The 18,019-nt window shown below is 39.3% G+C and overlaps 3 protein-coding genes across 4 annotated transcripts in view; 1 reads left to right on the top strand and 2 right to left on the bottom strand.

Annotated features, from left to right (window-relative positions):
- The window catches only part of LOC131676199 (protein halfway-like), a 22,165-nt gene extending 19,397 nt beyond the window's left edge, over nucleotides 1-2,768 (top strand). The window contains exon 5 of the mRNA XM_058955320.1: nucleotides 2,640-2,768. Coding sequence (XP_058811303.1) covers nucleotides 2,640-2,768 — 129 coding nt within the window. The remainder of the gene's footprint in view (nucleotides 1-2,639) is intronic.
- A 7,920-nt stretch (nucleotides 2,769-10,688) lies between these two features.
- LOC131690191 (double-stranded RNA-specific editase B2) lies at nucleotides 10,689-13,993 on the bottom strand. Of its 2 annotated transcripts, XM_058975781.1 has the most exons (5): nucleotides 13,772-13,909; nucleotides 12,625-12,766; nucleotides 12,073-12,259; nucleotides 11,276-11,856; nucleotides 10,689-11,212 (listed from the first exon to the last, which is right to left on the bottom strand). In XM_058975781.1, the coding sequence occupies exons 3-5, from the start codon at nucleotides 12,170-12,172 to the stop codon at nucleotides 11,009-11,011; spliced, it is 885 nt and encodes a 294-aa protein (XP_058831764.1). In that variant the 5' UTR covers nucleotides 12,173-12,259; nucleotides 12,625-12,766; nucleotides 13,772-13,909; the 3' UTR covers nucleotides 10,689-11,008. The 2 variants fall into 2 exon arrangements, with proteins under 2 accessions (XP_058831764.1, XP_058831756.1); XM_058975773.1 differs by lacking the exon at nucleotides 12,625-12,766 and having other exon boundaries at nucleotides 13,772-13,993.
- A 2,423-nt stretch (nucleotides 13,994-16,416) lies between these two features.
- On the bottom strand, nucleotides 16,417-17,766 carry LOC131690184 (uncharacterized). Its single transcript, XM_058975759.1, has 2 exons — nucleotides 17,432-17,766; nucleotides 16,417-17,373 (listed from the first exon to the last, which is right to left on the bottom strand). The coding sequence occupies exons 1-2, from the start codon at nucleotides 17,479-17,481 to the stop codon at nucleotides 16,482-16,484; spliced, it is 942 nt and encodes a 313-aa protein (XP_058831742.1). The 5' UTR covers nucleotides 17,482-17,766; the 3' UTR covers nucleotides 16,417-16,481.
- Between the last annotated feature and the right edge of the window lie 253 nt (nucleotides 17,767-18,019).

Genomic DNA, 18,019 nt, shown 5'->3' with positions numbered 1-18,019 from the left:
AATTGTGAAGCGTTCTTTTTGCAAAAATGATAAATTGTGGATAAAATCGAATTCGCAAGCGAAAATTGGGCTTGAAAAATTAATTGTACTTTCCAACGCTAATAATCGTGCTTTAGTGCTAAAATAAGTGAGGTTATGTGGCGATGCGGTTTAGCCGCATGGTCTGCGAGACGAGGGGGATCACCGTTTTACTTGAGCATATAAAAAGCGGGTTTGCGGACACCTCGTCCAGCGGATCCACAGCGGGATTGCGGGATTTGTGCCGCTTGGGATTTTTGACTTCGGCTATGCGACCAAGCTCCATCGCCACATAACCTCACTTTCTCGAGCGCTATATCTCTGTTATTAGCGGTAGTAAGTACAACGTATTTTTTAAGCTTAACCAATTTTGGTGAAAATTTTCCAATGGCCGCTCTCGGATTGGGACTATTTACGTCATTTGGCGAAACAAAAATGCTATAAAATTGCTTCTTTCACTAATCTACAAACAAACAATTCCGATTGCTTTTGGCGTAAACCAGGCAGGATTCCCAAATCACACCTTTTATATTTTAGGCGTACTCATTGATGAAATAGAATGTGGACCGAAAACTGCAGAGTCAGATGCAGAAGCAGATACAGATGCACAAGCAGATGCTGTTAGTGTTGCAGGCGACACAGCTGAGCCCAAGCATATAAAAGGTTAGTTAACTAATAAAAATGCACTTGAAAAGAATTATTATTGCTGTTCTTGCCCACCCGTAGGCTTTGTTTTTATTGACGGCAGTGCAAGCATCAAGCAAGATTACATGTATCAGTTTATATAGACTTAGTGCATCAACAATCAGTGATGCAAATTTTTATTTGCATCGCTGATTGTTTTCAATTTTCAAATACCAACCTATTGCATGATTAGTTCCTCCTATAAGTTCCAAACAACCTGTCGAAAATTTACAGCTCTGGTAAGAAGATATTTTCCTATCTCGACGAACTGGAACGGGTCGGGATTAGGTTGTCGATTTCCAGAGCTTTTGCATAATCTTTCTATAGGAGAAAGGAAAAGTAGTGTTTTATTTGTAAACGGCTACTTTTATAAATTTTTGCATTTCTTTGCAAAATCATTGAATACCAAATGTACTAGTAGGGGAGACCGAGGAGGGTTGAAACAGTTTTTTTTGTTTTTATTGGATAAATCGACGAAAACTGTCATTCGATGATTGTTTATCTTAAATTTCTTACTTTTTTGAACTGGAGTCGACTGTTTCCAATTTTTAGGCTAGGTGTATGGCTTTGCAGTTTTTGCTTAAAATTAGACTGTAAAACCATACACCTAACCTTAAATTTCTTACTGCTATTTATGCTTTCTCAACTAACGTATGAATAAATGATACAAATCAATAACAAAGCATCAATATACTGCCCATAATCGCAAATCAGTCCCATGTTCTATGGGCTTCTCTATTTAAATGGGACTGACTTGCGATTACAGCCAGTAGATTGATTTATGAAACAGTGTTATGTTTATGTCAGCTCTCCTCCTACCGATGTAAGCTGAAACAGCAATCAGTATGAGTTGAGACAAGTAACCAATTGTTTTAAATATTATCAAATCGTTTTCTTAAGTATCAAATTTTGCAATCGTGTCGTTTTTATTCGTTCACACCAAGATAATTCCTTAAAATAACATGCATCTACGTATAAATTGACACTTGTTTTGAAAATTAATGTTAGATTTTGGCCAAAAATGCAGGAATTTCTGCACCAGTCCTAACAGCAATAATAGTAAGATACTTTATCTAACCATAAGTTAACTATAAAGGAATCGTAGAATAGTATGATCCAGGAATTTGATATCAATTGTTCATTGATTTGGTGTATTATTTTTCAAACGCTGGAAGCATTTCTATATTGTTTAAAATATTTCATATAACTAGTAATACTATTTATGACTACAAGTGATGCGGGTTTATGAAAACAGGTAATTTGGTATCCATATCAGTAGTATTTTAGTCCTTTTGAATTATGATCACTTTGTGCCAAGCTTCAGAAGCTAATAGGAGTAAACAATTAGAACAAATGCATATTCCGTGGTTATAAATGATCTAGAACTAATCAACTGAGAATGTTGCTCAGTGTTATTAATTTAGAAAAGAAGAATCCTGATTATTATTATTAGTTCAGGAACGTTTATGTGAATATAATATTGCTATAAGACTAGAATTTCATCATCGAGGAGAGTTAAAACAAGGTGTTTCAATTCTCCTAGGTGGAGAAGTAAAGCTTGATCCACAATTTACAACATATATATTACAACGATGGAAAAAAGGCATGCAATCCATAAATGGTAATTGTAAGATTTAATGTCGTATGCGTGTATTGGAGGATTTGTGGGCACGATATAAATAAAATATATTCATTATTATTGAATCCCTAACGCTACTGTTTCGCTAGTAATGGGCACTGCTTCAACTCTCCTCCGTTTCAAATCTCCTTGGTTTCCCCTACATCGTTTCGAACATTAAATTGATCTCATTAAACAATACTGTTGAAACAAGAACTGCACCCATTTACACGTATGAAATAAAAATGGCAATAAACTTTAATACTATTCTACGAACGACCCTCTTATATGAGGATCACTGAGTTTTATATTTTTCTAGTTGCAAAACGATATAATCAAAAATATAAAGCGTCGTGGGAAAACGATCTACCGTGGCTTGAACAACGAGGAGAGCTCGCTTATTGCACTATTTGCGAAGTTTCCCTCAAATTTAGGCATGGTGGTTTGAAGGATTTAAAAAATCACCAAAAGCAAGACGTTCATAAAAAGCATGCATCAGCTATCAACGTAAAGAAAAATCAAACTTTGTTACATTTGCTACCTTCGGAGCAAAGGACTATAGACGCTTGCATCAAAATTTGTCTACATGCAATAGACAAAAACATATCGTTTCAAGCCCTGGAAGGGCTAATCCCAACAATGAAGTCGGCGTTTCCTGACTCAAAAATTGCCAGTTCCATCAAACTGCACCGAACGAAGGCAACAAGGATTGTCGTTGCGGTTACCGGTCAAACGCAGAAGGAGCGTTTGGTGAATGCTTTGAGGCATCAGTTCTTCAGCATAATCGTCGACGAATCAACGGATTATTCTTCGGAGAAAGTGTTGTGTATTACAGTACGTTATTTCGATGAGCATGCAAGTTGTGTGCGCGATGCATTTTACGACCTCGTATCGCTATGTTCATGTGATGCCAATTCTTTGTACGAAGCTGTTACTCGCACGTTTGTTGTTAATAAAATTCCCTATAAGAACCATTTGATTGGTTTTGGCAGCGACAACGCATCCGTGATGGTTGGATCGAAACATTCTCTGACCACTCTCCTTCGGCAGGATTGCCCACATCTAGTTGGTGTACGGTGTATTTGCCACTCCTTGGCGTTATGCGCATCAAACGCCACAAAACATTTACCGGACTATTTAGAGCAGATGCTGAAAGATATCTATAGTTATCTTTCAGCTAGTCCCGCTCGGTTGCAACAGTTTGACAAGATACAGTCAATGCTAGACTATAATCCGATAAGAGTTCCACGGATGCATGATATACGCTTCTTATCTAGAGGGCAGGTAGTGTCGAGATACGAGCCACTTAAAGTTTATTTTGGATTTGCTACTAACGTGGATAATTTGTCAAATGCAGCGAAGATACATAACAGCCTTTCGGATCCGGTTACAGAAATCTATCTTCTTTTCCTTGACTTTATTATACCGTTCATAGACAACATGAACAAACTATTTCAATCGGAGCAGCCAGAAATAGTGTCACTTCATTCTACACTTTCGCGGAAAATACAACAATTATTGAGCTATTTCATAAAATCCAGCGTGCTGAAATCATGTAAGATTTCTGCAATACAATTCCATCCCAGAGAAATAAAACCGCCGAATGAAGTATATCTGGGCGTAAACGCGGCTGCGCTGATAGATTCCACAACGAGCAATGTCGATTCAAAGAAACTATTGGAAGTACAAAACAGATGCACAAGTTTTTACGTCGAACTGGCTCAACAAATGTTACACCGTTTTCAGTTGGAAAATGAAGTCTTCAAAAATATCAGCAATCTTACACCGAGTTCTGTAATGGCGGGAAAGTGTGGTAGTCTCGGTAACATCCTAAAAGCATTCCCTACAGTTATTCCTAAGAACGAGTGGCAAGATATCGACAACGAGTATCATGAGATAAAATGTCTGGACTTCAAAGCTTTAAACATCACCAGTAACATGAGTGAAGAAAAATTTTGGCTGCGAATTATAAATACGCATAGAAAGGATGGGGAAATTAAATTTCCACTAATGACACGGTTAATGAAAGCAATATTATCGTTACCGCATTCGTCGGCTGCAGCTGAACGAATTTTTTCTGCACAAAACCTTAACAAAACGAAGCTTCGTAATAGGCTTCGCAATGAGTCGTTAATCGGTATACTCAGAACGAAGGATTGGCTAAAGGTGTATGGCAGCCCAGCCTCCGTCGAAATTCCACCAGAAATGCGAGCCAAGTTTAACAGTAAGATGTACAACAGTGTAGAAGAAACGGATGTAGTGGAAGACTTTCACGACATCTTGGAACTGTTAGAACAATAAGGTGAGTTTCATGATTCTATGCAAGGTTATATACGTATCGGAATCGTTTCATTCATTTTGCAGCGAGAAATAATCCATTACCGACTGATAGAAATCGAAATGCTACAATTCATCATTTCCCATACATGACCGCTCGTCAGATATCAAACATCGTGATTCCAAAAAGCGTAGATTTATATTAACTTACACGAAACCGCACAAGTTAGTCTATTAAGAGAATATCCATCATCAGAGCAGCCGGCTCGTACATGTCATTTATACGAACACACGATTCAACTCTACCAACCGAATAATCAACAAAGCGAATCACGCGGGAGTAGGTTTCTGAGGCCTATCATATCAACCTGCTTCCAGTGGAAGAAGGATAAAGATAGGTATACCAGTATTTCATCTGTAACTGTTGTCTATTTTCAGTCGGTCGCGATTAACTGAACGTGCAGAAAAATACACTGCCTTGCGTCGGTGTTCTTGCAATCCATCTGGTCTAATGGTGGGCTTCGAAGGATTTCTTCCATCGTTTGTTGCTCAGCCTCGTTGGTGCTCATGGGGTAGTTGCAAGAAGTGCATTAATAGTCTCGAAGTAGGGGTTTGTGCACTGGTCCATGGTTTGTCTTCGGATCCACCGCTGGATCGACCGTGCTTCAAAGAACGGTAACCAAATGCTGCACACAAGATGTATACGTAAGATGCAATATTCAACTATCAAAACTGACAATGCTTATTAGAACGTTTCCTTTCACAGTGTCAACCGATATGATTAATTATGTAATCCGCATATTGATTGTACTCCAGAAGCCTCAATAGCATAACCCACCCGATGACTATTGTCCTCTGGATCGACCTTGCTTCAAGATGATGTAATATTCTTCTATTTAAACTATAGCAAGTACTAACTAGAACCGTTCGCTTTCATAGCGTCAGCGTTTAAACTCACACTGTACATCAGGCGAAACTTGGTTACGAAATCTGCGCAAATTTTGTAAGACCTTGTCCGAACTGGAATGTATTTTATTCGACCTGTACCGTCGAGTAGTATGCAGTTCGTGTATACAATACTCCTGTGTACCACTTCTCACAGTGCCCGGTAGTCGAATGTCGCAGTAACAACGATTCAGACCAAAAGATTGGTTTCTTTACTTCCCAACGGGATTTGCAGGTCAAGCGGACGATGTAGAATACATATGGTAATTCCTCACAGAGAATACAGTTTACACTAAGGAGGCTAATGAGAACTATACCAACGGTATCACTCGTATTGTTGGTGATTCAGAAACAGCTCAGGATGACGAAATGTAATGTGTCTATCCCACGGAATAATAGAATTAGGCTCTAATTCAATGGCCGGCATGACTGCTAGCAGCCAAAATCGGTGATAATTAGCAATTACAGAAGTGAGTATGAGTGCATAGCATGGTATTACAAAGTTAAATAATATTCATTATGTATTCGGTTAAGTTGTAATTTTAGTTGATGTCTAGGTCTTGAGAAGTCAATTATTTTACAATTTTCATTCAAATTAAAAATAAAAAAAATGATTTTTCTAAGGTTCGTCCATAACGTACACTTGTTTGACTCAAACTTTTTTGTTCGGTTAAATTTATCATGATACTGCGTATCAAAAAGAATGACTTCAACGATTTTGTTGCTTCAAAAGAAATATTTGTTGAAGCTGCAACAATATTAGAAGCAAGCAAATATTTATTATTAATTTTAAGCAGCAGTATTAGTTGATTTAAAACTACATCTGATACATTATCAAACAGGAGAATGGTTTTCACTGATTTTTATGCTGCGTGTAAGCTAGTTGAAAATATCCCACTTTCGATTTGTTTAGTTTTACCGTGTAGAGCAAATCTACGGAATCAATGCTGAGCCAATCTGGCATCGCTGTTAACAATGAGGCGAACGGAATATTTGCAGATACGTCATTTAGTAGGACAACTGTCAGTTTGTTGGCTGAATTTAATTCGTTTTTTTTTTTTAATTTAAGAATCAGAAAAGATTAATTAAGGTTTAAAAATGATGAGTGTTACTCGTAAGAACACCCGCTATCAATACATATGAAAAATTGACACAACTTTTCCAAATTAAAGATCCCTATTTTTAGTAAGGGTACTAAGAACATTGCAAACTCAATTATTGTTACTATGTTTTAATTGCCGCAAGGTTCTACTGTATCGGTTTTTTTGGCTATTTTTGGCAAATTTAAGACTAAGAAAAACGACAGCAATGAAATTGAAAGGCGGACGTAAATACAGTAGTAAATAAAACCAAGCTACAACTGAAAATCTACCAATAGGGATCTTTAATTTGGAAAAATTGTGCCAGTTTTTCATATGTATTGGTAGCGGGTGTCCTTACGAGTACACTCATATCATTCTTAAACCTTAATTATTCTTTTATGATTTTTAAATTTAAAAAAACCAAATTAAACTCAACCAGCAAACTGACAGTTGTTCTACTAAATGACGTATCTGCAAATATCTCGTTCGCCTCATTGTTAACCGGGACAGCACCCCACACAGCATGATCTGGTACTTTGTCAATCCGCTAGCAACCTGCCATCCCAAGTTTCATCTGCAAATTATGGTAGATCTGATAAGGCAACCTATAGGGTCGTGCAAGTCGCATGGGTTTGGATGTGTTATTGTCCTAAAAGGAAACAAGCTAAAAAATGTTTTTTCAATAGTTTCGGGCCAAAAAATTGAAAAAGGACTGAGATATTAACTCACGGTACTAATCTGCATCAGAATATGCCTTAACCCGCACACCCCTAAAGATCCCTATTTGTTTCGCGAAGAAATGAAATGATTCTAAGCGGCCTGAATTAAGGAAGGTAACCTACAACGTTTTGCCCTCAGGCCCGAAATTAACACGAAATAATTTTAGGTCTGTGGCAAGTGGCAGCGGTAACAACGTGAAACGAATGTATCTAAGAGACAGTTCTGATCGGTATCCGCAAGAGCTCGAAAATGAGTAAGGTAATCTACCATCAAATACATCACACTTTGTGACATAGTTAACATACATTGTTATATTTCACCCTTTCTCACTAGGGCGAAATTTATTTTGGTAAAACCAGTCTTTGCACTTCAAGGGCACAAATCCTTACTTGTTACATGTTTGCGTTTCGGCTTGGGCTCATCAGAAACCGACACTATTTGTCGGAATAGATTAGCGCCGGCTTGACGCAAATCCCTAAAAACTAAAACACACTGTGTTTCCATCGAACGACTGATGTGTCTCATCGGCGTAAACAGAAATTCTGCTCGGACGGGACATCACGTTTGTTCAGTCGTTCGATTGAAACACAGTGTTTTAGTTTTTAGGGATATGCGTCAGGCCGGCGGTAATCTATTCCGACAAAAAGTTAGTGTCGGTTTCTGGTGAGGCGAAGCCGAAACGCAAACATTTAATAGTATACATTGATTTCAGTACAGTTCTATAAAGTGCCTCGCTAATCACAGTGGCTTCTACGCTCGAAGACATGGCTATTCGGTATAGTATAACGACGGGGAAAACTTGAACAAGTTGAAGAATTAACTAAACCAGAATTCTTCAGGGACAAGTGCCCCAATTTTATGCTCTGAAATAAAATTACTTTGGAGACAGAAACCGACAAAGAAATAGTTAGAACACCGATGTTGATGTATTCTATTAACATTTCGAGTAAGTTTCTGGTTGCACAATTCTTCAGTTATTTGATTCCAGGGCATTAAAGTGGGGCATTTGACCCTGAAAAGTTCTCGATTAGCCATTTGCTACCATTTTATAATCATTTTACAGTACGTTTGTGCTGTGAAATATAAGATAATGAAGCATTGTTCCAACTGAAAATAGACAAACAACTATTTATCTTTTCTCCTGTCTGTTTATATTTTGACGATCAAGTAGTAGCAAGCATTTTTAACTAAAACAAACGTTTGCCTGTTTTTCCTATTAATGGCTACAGATTTGGGAAATTATGAATACTAAACTTACCAAAGCCCGATTTTTCAGATTGCGTCGTGTGGTCGCCCTCGAACTACATTCCCTTAGGAAAGGTTCTCACATTCTGATTTATTATTGTGCTGTACCGTACGATCTGAAGCGAAAATTAAATGTTGTGATATTACCACTAGCGAAAAAATTTATAATCAATCAAGACTAACCACCGATTCTCAACCAAAACGATAATGATGTAAACATGAACACTTCACGGAATCTTTGATTAGCCCTCTTCGACACCGGTTAGGTCTTACCGAACCATAACAAGGGTGGCGACATGAAAACTGCCGAATGGAAGTAGAGTACAGCTTGAAACAGCAGCCATCCAGCCTAGTTTGCATACTGTACGTGACTAGAGTCACTGTTGTTCATTCATCCACTTCCTTTTTTGTTTGATTATAGGATAGAGCCCTTCGACGTCTCATTAGTCCGGATGTGACTGGATTGCGCTTAAATACGTTTCAATATCTTTGTGTCGTTCCTAAGAAGTAATACAATGAACATTCTGGTCTGGAAAATATAAAATACGTTTGAACGAAGTGAAATGTCGGGTACAATGCACCCTTATTCATCCTAGCATTTTACCTGTTGAATAGAGAAATCAGACACTGCTCTAACAAATGTGATCAAATCTCGACAAACATATGCTTACGGCGTAAAAACCAACTGTCAACATTAACTTTGAAAGAAAATTCCGGACAAACGATTACTCGCCAATCACAAATGTTTATAGTATACAAAAGAAAAGTTTTCTCTTGCATTTAGTGCTGTGAACTGTGTTCGGCCAATAATGGCTAGTCCAGAATTTCTCTATGAAGGAAATTTTGACAGTTGGCTTTTACGCCGTAATCATATCCATATTAAATTTGCAAAAGGGCGCATAAGATTTGTAAACAAACTTTTATTTTGATGGTTTCTCTTACGGCGTTTTCGTTTTTTCTTGGTGCTACACCGGTGGAGTGCAAAGAAAGAGATAGACTGATTACACCCAAGTTTGAATGAGTGTAGCGCCGACTACACCGGTGTAGTGCACTGTCAAAAACGAATATGCCATTAATTTACTATAATCACCCTTATTCTTGTTTACGACGAATGCAAGATGCGTTCGAAAGTGGTTTGTATTCCCGTTTACGACAGCAAAATCAAATGGGCTTACTATTCGTTTGAATCGCTTTCGAACGAATCTTGCATTTGTCGTAAACAATAATAAGGGTGAATTTCAAAGCAGAAAAAAATTGAAATTGCTTCTAAGAAGGGTAAAAATTTACATTAACGCATATTTTTCATGAAATTCCACTCTGCAGCAGACTAATGAGCGAAACAAGTTTGTTTACAAAAATCACTTTCGCCCTTTTGACGAATTAATATTGATATGTTTGTCGAGAAATGGGTGGGATGAATAGAGGTGCTAAGATAAATTAGGGATCTGTTACCTTGATTTCATGAAGGTATTTTGTTCTACTTGTGAATGTTATTTTCACGGTGCTTTCAAGGTACATTTTGTAGTATATTCTAGCACAATAACTTCGGATTAGCCTGGTTGTTCTAGGCGTTCACATATGCTGTGTGAAGTGTATGGGTGTAATGTCTAACTAGGGCCGATTTGATGCTAGTTTGGATTTATCGTCTATCTGACCCCAAGTTGTCCTAAAGACTGTCTTAAAAGAAAATACTAAGCAAAAGCATTGTCGTCACATGCCGCGCAGTATAGGGCCGGATATCTCAAGAAGCAAGCACAGAAGCTCTGATTTGCTGACAGAAAAGCGAAAAAGAGCTCCGGTCTTTTGGATTGAATACCAAACATATTGGAAACTTATTTTTCCTCACTTTAGCGAGTACAATTTTAATCATAATCATGAAACAAAAATTGACCTCGTAATCATCTGCTAGATGAAAAATTGGGTAAACAATTGACAATAAACAACGTTTATGTTAACGAACCTATCAACGGTAATAACCAGTTTATCGAAGACAGCGAAGTGCTGCAAAACCCAGCAATTGGATGTGACTGCACTCTGCGCTCTAAGACAAGCAGGATTTCGGATATTGCACAAATACGCAACTCGTCAGAACACTATCGTTAGCTTTCGGGACAATCCTATATTCTATAAATCAAACGTGTACGTTTGTAAAGTCCACTATAAGAACCACACTTACGCTTGAAGTGGGCCGAGAGAATGCTGTTCTATAACTAGGTCGCGATAAATTAAAAAATCTATAAACCAATTCAGCATCGAATTCTTAAGGTCCTATGGGAATATTCGGTTAAGCTGTCGAAAAAACGTCAGCAACCGTATGTGAACGATATCCTAACATTTGGATAACGCGATGGACGAAAGAAATCATAAAATTATACAAACTTACGTTAAAAGAGCGAAAGAAAAAGGATGGGCAGATAACTTATGAGGCCATAGATTCGACAAAGGCGACGTCGAACAATGTTCGGCACGCAATGGCTGCTGCCTCCTTGCGAGCCAACTTCTTTGATCGAGCCTTACCAATGAATCGTTCTCCATCGACGGTCACGCCAACGGAAAATTCTCGCTTGGCTGGGTCGTTATTGTTGTTGGAGCCGAGATCCTCGTACGGTACTTGTGGACGCATCTGTCAGAGGGGAAAAAATATTAGATTTATAATTGAAACCGATTCAGGTAGGGGGGGACTTACAAAAGCTAGCAAAGCGGTTGGATGGCGAGTTGCTGCATCCTCGGGAAGATCGGCTTTGGTTTTGGGAACCTTCGGTGCCAAAGGATGAGTACCGGATTCAGTTAGCTTGACGGAGGGCTTTGAAGGCTTAATGGCTGGAATTTCGAAGCCCGCATCTTGCCACTCACTGAACAGCTTGTACAAAGCGTACGAAGCCAAGTGTAGCATCGGGACGTCATCATTTTCGGCAACCTCAGTCATCTCGACATCCTCACCATCCGCACCTTCCTGGTTGCCAGCGGCATTACCGTTACCGTTAGCCGGCTGTTTGTCGGCATTTTGGCGTGCCTTGGCCATTTGCGCGATTACCAAATCGCGCAGTGCCTTCTCCGAGGCACGTGCTTTCGCCTGATGCTTGTTCGGTGCAGTCGCCTCATAGCGTACATTATTCACCACAATTTCGGCCGTCGTTTCCTGTCCATTGGTGTTGATGGTGAACTCACCCATTCCTGGCCCTTGCAGTTCGTGCAATGCAACCACGGCATTCTTCGGAGTGAGTAGTTTGCGCAAACGGCGCAACTGGCGTGCTTTGCGTTCTTTTTCTGTGGAAAAAAGTGAGATAGTTATTAATCTCAAGTCGGTAAATGGAACCTAGCTTGAAATATGTATATTTGCGAATCATTCTGTACGTCAATTATATCACGGTGCAAATTGTTCTATTTAGCTTTGTTGAAGAACAATCTTCAAATTTGCGCAGTGTTTGTAATCATTTTCGCTCTTATTTTTTGGCAGATAGCAATCTCGCGGGATAAACTTACCCAATCTCTTACGATCAGCGGAGCTGAGATTTTTGCGGTTTGCAAAAATCTTGCGCATCTTTGCGCCGATTCCTCCCTCTTCGCCCTCTTCGCCTTCCATGATATCTTCATTGTTTTGGGCTGGCGGGTTTTGCTGTTGCGGTGGTTGCTGCTGTTGTTGTTGATTGCCGGATTGCTGCTGTTGCGACTGGAGGGAAATGTAAACAAAGTTTGTTACATATTTGACAGATTACAGAGTAGTTTCGATTATTCCTCAACTTCGTGCAAACGATTTTTAGCGAGTGGCGCACTCAATTTATGGCAAGCAGCGCATACACTCTCTGACTCGGCAAAACTACTGACACTGACTGGCAACGAAAGATTCTCAGCTGATTACGCTACGCATAGGGATATTCGTGATGCTCTCGATCGATTAGAGAAGTTCCGGTGGCGCACTTGTCGCTAGTTCTGTTCTGGAGAAAAAATGCGCGCACGCCAATAAATCGATGTGTTGCTGCTCTCTTCTCTTACCACAACATTGTACTGTTTGTTTAGAAAGCAATAGGTACATACTCTTCGTCACCACCCAGCGGAGACCCCTGACTGGATGAAGAGACGCGTCGTTTTGGCCAGATTCTCTCACCCACAGCATCGTTCGATTGGTGTTCCCTCTATCCAGAGACTAGCGCACGCGGTGGGACTAACAGCGAACATCCTGTAGATTGCAAAAAATGTTCCTTTCCTTCGCTATAGCTATGGCCATTTTCTAGTGCGTGCTCTCGTCAGCTCCACTAGGCGGAGCAGTATTTCTGTACCCCAACGAAAACGAATCATTGATTGATTGAGAGATCTTTGAACGCTTTAGAATGCTGACTTGTACTGGTGCGGCTCGTGTTTGTATCACAATGTAGGACTGATTCGCGTTACGGCGAAACCGTACACATTCCCCAAACGCCACAGATTCAGGGATAAACGTTGCTTAGCTACTGTGAATCTGTTTGCTTCTAGGAACGAAACGATTTTTTCCGGAACGAAGAAGAGTTTTTGCAGTAATGAGGTTATCAAAGTTACACGGTCATGTTGAATCCGTATAAAATTTAATCGATTTCCTTCATGCTGCAAAATCGCAACTTGGAATCAAACTGGTTATGGGATGGGTGCTTTAGGCAGGGTCAATGGAAAAATTGACGGGAATTGGGCGAAGGGATAGAAAATAAATTAGTCGCCATCTTGGAAAAGAACGGAAAAAATCTGCACGCTTCTGCGTAGATCTACCAGTGAGCAAAACGAAGAATGCTGAAGATTTTTCCCCCAGTTTTCCAAAATCCCAGTAGTGCTTGCAGTGTCTCAGTAGGCGATTCTAAACCGACAAAGAATACTATGCTGACGCGCAGGAGATAAATCTCGTTTTGCGTTCGAGGTTCCAGAACTTTTGTCAGAGGTGAACGATCTTCGGCCGGGAAAGCATGGATTACGTCACCTTTTCACGGGTGGCTGAAGCCAACTTTCCGGCGACCGAAGAAGCGCCTTGCCGATAATGAACATAACTATATTTGGAAAAGAATTTACACTAAACATCCTGCCAAAAAAGTATCGAACAAAAAAAATCGTTACAACCAATGATTTTTCCGGATAAAAAACAGGATGAACGAGAAAAAGAAAATGGCCGGCGTCTGGTCGGACATGAGCAAAAAAGTTAACCGATTCCGTAAAAACGTACCTGATTATTGCCAGTGCTTCCATTGGACGGTACGAAATGTTGATCGTACTGCTGCTGGATGGGTTTGTTCTGGTTCGGACCCTGGGGACCAGCACGATAGCTACGACGGTTCATCTTGATAGCTTTTTTTCCTGGATTTTAATCAAACGCCGCTGAAAACTGCACTAAGCACACACAACCACTCACTCCGAGCTGCAAAACTTTAATGTGCCGAAGATGGACGATTTCCCGATTTTGTATGCCCGCTGGGACAGGTAGAAAGTGGAACGATGGGTATGCCGATCAGAGATGCCAGATTTGAAGATATGTCTTCATTTTGAAAACATTTGAAACAGAGATGCCAGATTTGATGATTTGTTTGCATTTTGAAGACATTTAAAATGCTGTGAAGACTAGAGCACTCTAATTCCCGGTCAAACCAATCAAACCATTCCAATTTGATTCGGAATCCTGAATGGAGTAAATATGGATTCCAAATCAAATGCAACAACCGATTCTGAAACCGATTGAGTCGGAATCGGTTGTTGCATTTGATTTGGAATCCATATGACTCCATTCAGAAATCCGAACCAGTTCCGGAATGAATTTAACTGGGTTAGAGTGTGGCCAAGAGGCCATGACGTATCCAAACGAACATGAAATTTGACGTATATCTATTGTGAATACGTCAAATTCCATGTTCGTTTTGATACGTCATGGCCTCTTGGCCACACTCTAAGTAGAGTGCTCTAGTGAAAACGTGTTTTTCATGTGGAATTTTTTTCTGATGTCTGATTGATTTCTGGTAGAATTCCGGCTCAAAACAATAACCGATTCAAGATCCTGGCCGTTGAGACATATGAAGACATTTTTTTTGAAATGTGAAGACATTTGAAAAATATACCTGGTATCCCTGATGCCGATTGCCAAGGATACCAGGTATATTTTTCAAATGTCTTCACATTTCATAAAAAATGTCTTCATTTGTCTTCAACGGCCAGGATCCTGAATCGGTTATTGTTTTTGAGCCAGAATTCAGCCAGAAATGTGTCTTTAAAATGAAAAACGCGTCTTCACATTTAAAAAAATGTCTTCAAAATGAAAACAAATCTTCAAATCTACACGGTAACAAACTTTACTCATTTTATGTATTCAAATTGCATTTTCGGAAGTTATTCGAGCTGTCAAAAAATGGGTATTTTTTGTTTCTAACAATGAGTACTTTTGATTCATTTCACAACTACTCGATGAGGTAATGTCAATGGGTATATTGATCTTAACAATGGGTACAAACTCTTTACCCATTTAATAGGTTATTCCTTTTTTATTGAAAATGCGTAGTTTTCTACGCATGAATGAGTACTTTATTTTATCGGTGTAGCATCTCTGCCTATTACCGGCTAGGAAGCGTTCAATTGAATACGTTTTTTGACCGCTAAACCCGAATCAAATCGATCCAAAATGGAGTCTCTGCAGTTCTTTTTCTGGAGTTTTTCGAGTGGCAGCTATATCACAGACTAACAGACATAACACTCGAAAACAATGCTTCGCCTGTTTTAACGGTCATTTTGAATTTATTTGTAGTTGGGACTGTGGCCACATTTGAAATTATGGCGCCACTGACATATGAACAAGCATATGGGGGATAGGCCACTAGTGAAAAATTGTTCCCAAACATGAGGGGTAACCCATCAGCAAATGTTTGGGACTGTGAATGAAAGGTGGAGCTAGTGTTCTGGGAAAATTGCCGGATCGATGTTTTTTGTGGGAATTCCCTCATAGTGTTATGTCTGTTAGTCTGTGGCTATATTGCCACCAATATTATTTTTAAAACTAAAAAAAAATATCTTGACAAACATATGATTACGGCCTAAAAGCCAACTGTCAAAATCCACTTTGAATGGAAATTCCGGACAAACCGTTACACGCCAATCACAGATGTTGATAATAAACAAAAGAGAAAAGTTTTCTCTTGCATAAACTGTTGTGAACTGTGTTCGACTAGTAACGGTTTGTCCGGAATTTCCATTCAAAGTGGATTTTGACAGTTGGCTTTTAGGCCGTAATCATATGTTTGTCGAGATATGTACGTGTATTAAACAATAGCAATTTTAATATTTATCATAAAAGGTATTGATACATTGCTGATTTTTCAAGGCCTTAACTTAGGCTTAACGATGACTAAAATTTAGTTTATTTAATGGTTCTCCGTTCAGGTTGGAAAATAATGCCGATTTTATTTTTTTAATTAATTTTAACAAATTCCCTGGCATCCCTGCTGATAATGTCAATGCCACCACAAGGTGTATATAGAAATAATCCCACCGCGCGCGTCATATAGACAAGTGATTTTGTGGAAAGGGCCTAACAAAACTGTACAGTACACGACATCTATACGTTAGTTTGGGAACTGAGCACGGGAATGAAAACTCTGAAAAATCACAACAAACTGTACTTGGGCAATAGTAGTTTGTCCGGAATTTCCGTTTTTCCCCTAGAAGTGAACTTTAACAGTAGGATTTTACCCACTTATCATAAGTTTGCGTAGCATCAATCGCTTCTTGCAAATGTTCGCTAAGCGCTTGATTTATTTTAACTTGTGAACAGCTTTTCGTAGTAAAACAAATAAGGAAGGAGTTCTTATTTCTTAATTGCTTCAAAGAAAGTTATGTTTCCCATATATTTAATGTACCGTAGAGCAGCCAAGTAAATCGTTACATTATAACCATAACTATTGTTGATAGGTCCAATTTCGTCTTTGAGAGCCATCGGGTTGCCCTGAATCGATGCGTTCGTCCTCACCAGACTTGTCGCCACCTTCAGCATCCTTCAAATTTCTATCTCTTGGTTTCAGATGCACTTTTTGTCCGAACCCAAAAATAATCTTAAAGTTCAGCTGCTCAAGCTTATACCAGGATAAGGGGTCCACCTCCAACGAGAGAACCGCCATAGTACCATAATCTTGGCGTTTTAGTTGCTTCCATCCAGTGCACAGGAGATGGTTTTGTGCCTCTATCATACCAAAGATAAAGTCCGTTGTATTTTCAGCACTGTTCTTGAAATAACCCATGACTTGTGTGCACGCGGGTTTCCTTACAGCGTCACAGTCAAGACTATTCCAGAGGTCTTGTTCTTTAAGCCAGCTAGCGGTTCCTTCATCCGAGCAGTGAAAGATCAAGCTGCCTGATTCGAGGACAGCGGTCTGAGTGAATAGAGGCTTCACATTGTTGCTAGCCCTTTGTGACACTATTAATTTCAGCACTTCATTTCTGATTTGATTTGCCTCCTCTGTATCCAGAAGTTTGACGGGATAGTTCTTGGGGCTAATCCTAATTTGGATAGACTTGCTGGTCGTATTTTCGTGGTTCGTCTTTGCCCTCATTTGTGACTTCTGCGACGTTCGAGGCGGGGGAGCCGTGCTAGAGTAACTCCAGTATCCTTCTTTCCAGGTCGTAGGAGTTGTCATTGGTACTTTGGATTTTTCAAATGCTTCCAGTTCCGATAATCCCTGTCCTAGATAGTACCTGTAGCGTCTTCTCTGCGAACGACCAGGCCTCTTCCAATTTGTGCTTCCTTGATCGTCGTCTGGATTCGCGTTGTTTTGCTCGTTATTCCGGGGGTAGCTGAAAATGGGAAAAATAGAATTGAAACTAACGACGGAATGAAAAAGGTTAAACTCACCTTTGGCCGGAAGCGTTCGTTGTTTGGCCAGAGTAGGAGTTGGAATTCATCTTAATGTGCCGGGATTTTTTTTCGAAAACTGTAAAATTAGGATTTCTGCTTGTTCATTAGCAGTAACACAGGCAAAGTCGTCCGAAGAAGTATGGTTGGTTTTTATCAGGAAATTATTATCCTCAATAATTAGCTTCAACCGAACGTAAGCTTAATTTACGCTATCAATAATAATTATTATTTATTCCTGGCACTATTCTTTTATATTTTAGGAGGTTTTCAACACACAATCCAGAGCATTTTGAGATGTACACAAAAACGCTAAAGCACTGGCTGTCATATGGGCGTGCAGTACTAGAACAGCTCGCTACGTTATAGGGTAACCAACTTGTCTGTGGCCAAGGATGCCAACCTTTTAGATTTATCTGCATCAGGACGACACAACTGACAGATTTTTTTGTCTAATCCATATTTTAGGGTATTAAATACTCATTTGTCCAGATTTGTTATAAAGAATACTTCGATGGTTTTTAAAACCATCTTCATCATAAAGCATAATGGGTTTTGCAAAATCATCTATGAAATTTATTGTAAATA

This window comes from Topomyia yanbarensis, chromosome 1 (assembly GCF_030247195.1).
Source record: "Topomyia yanbarensis strain Yona2022 chromosome 1, ASM3024719v1, whole genome shotgun sequence".
NCBI lineage: Eukaryota > Metazoa > Arthropoda > Insecta > Diptera > Culicidae > Topomyia > Topomyia yanbarensis.
Note: the sequence above shows the minus strand (reverse complement) of the source record. Positions and strands in the feature narration are given on the sequence as shown.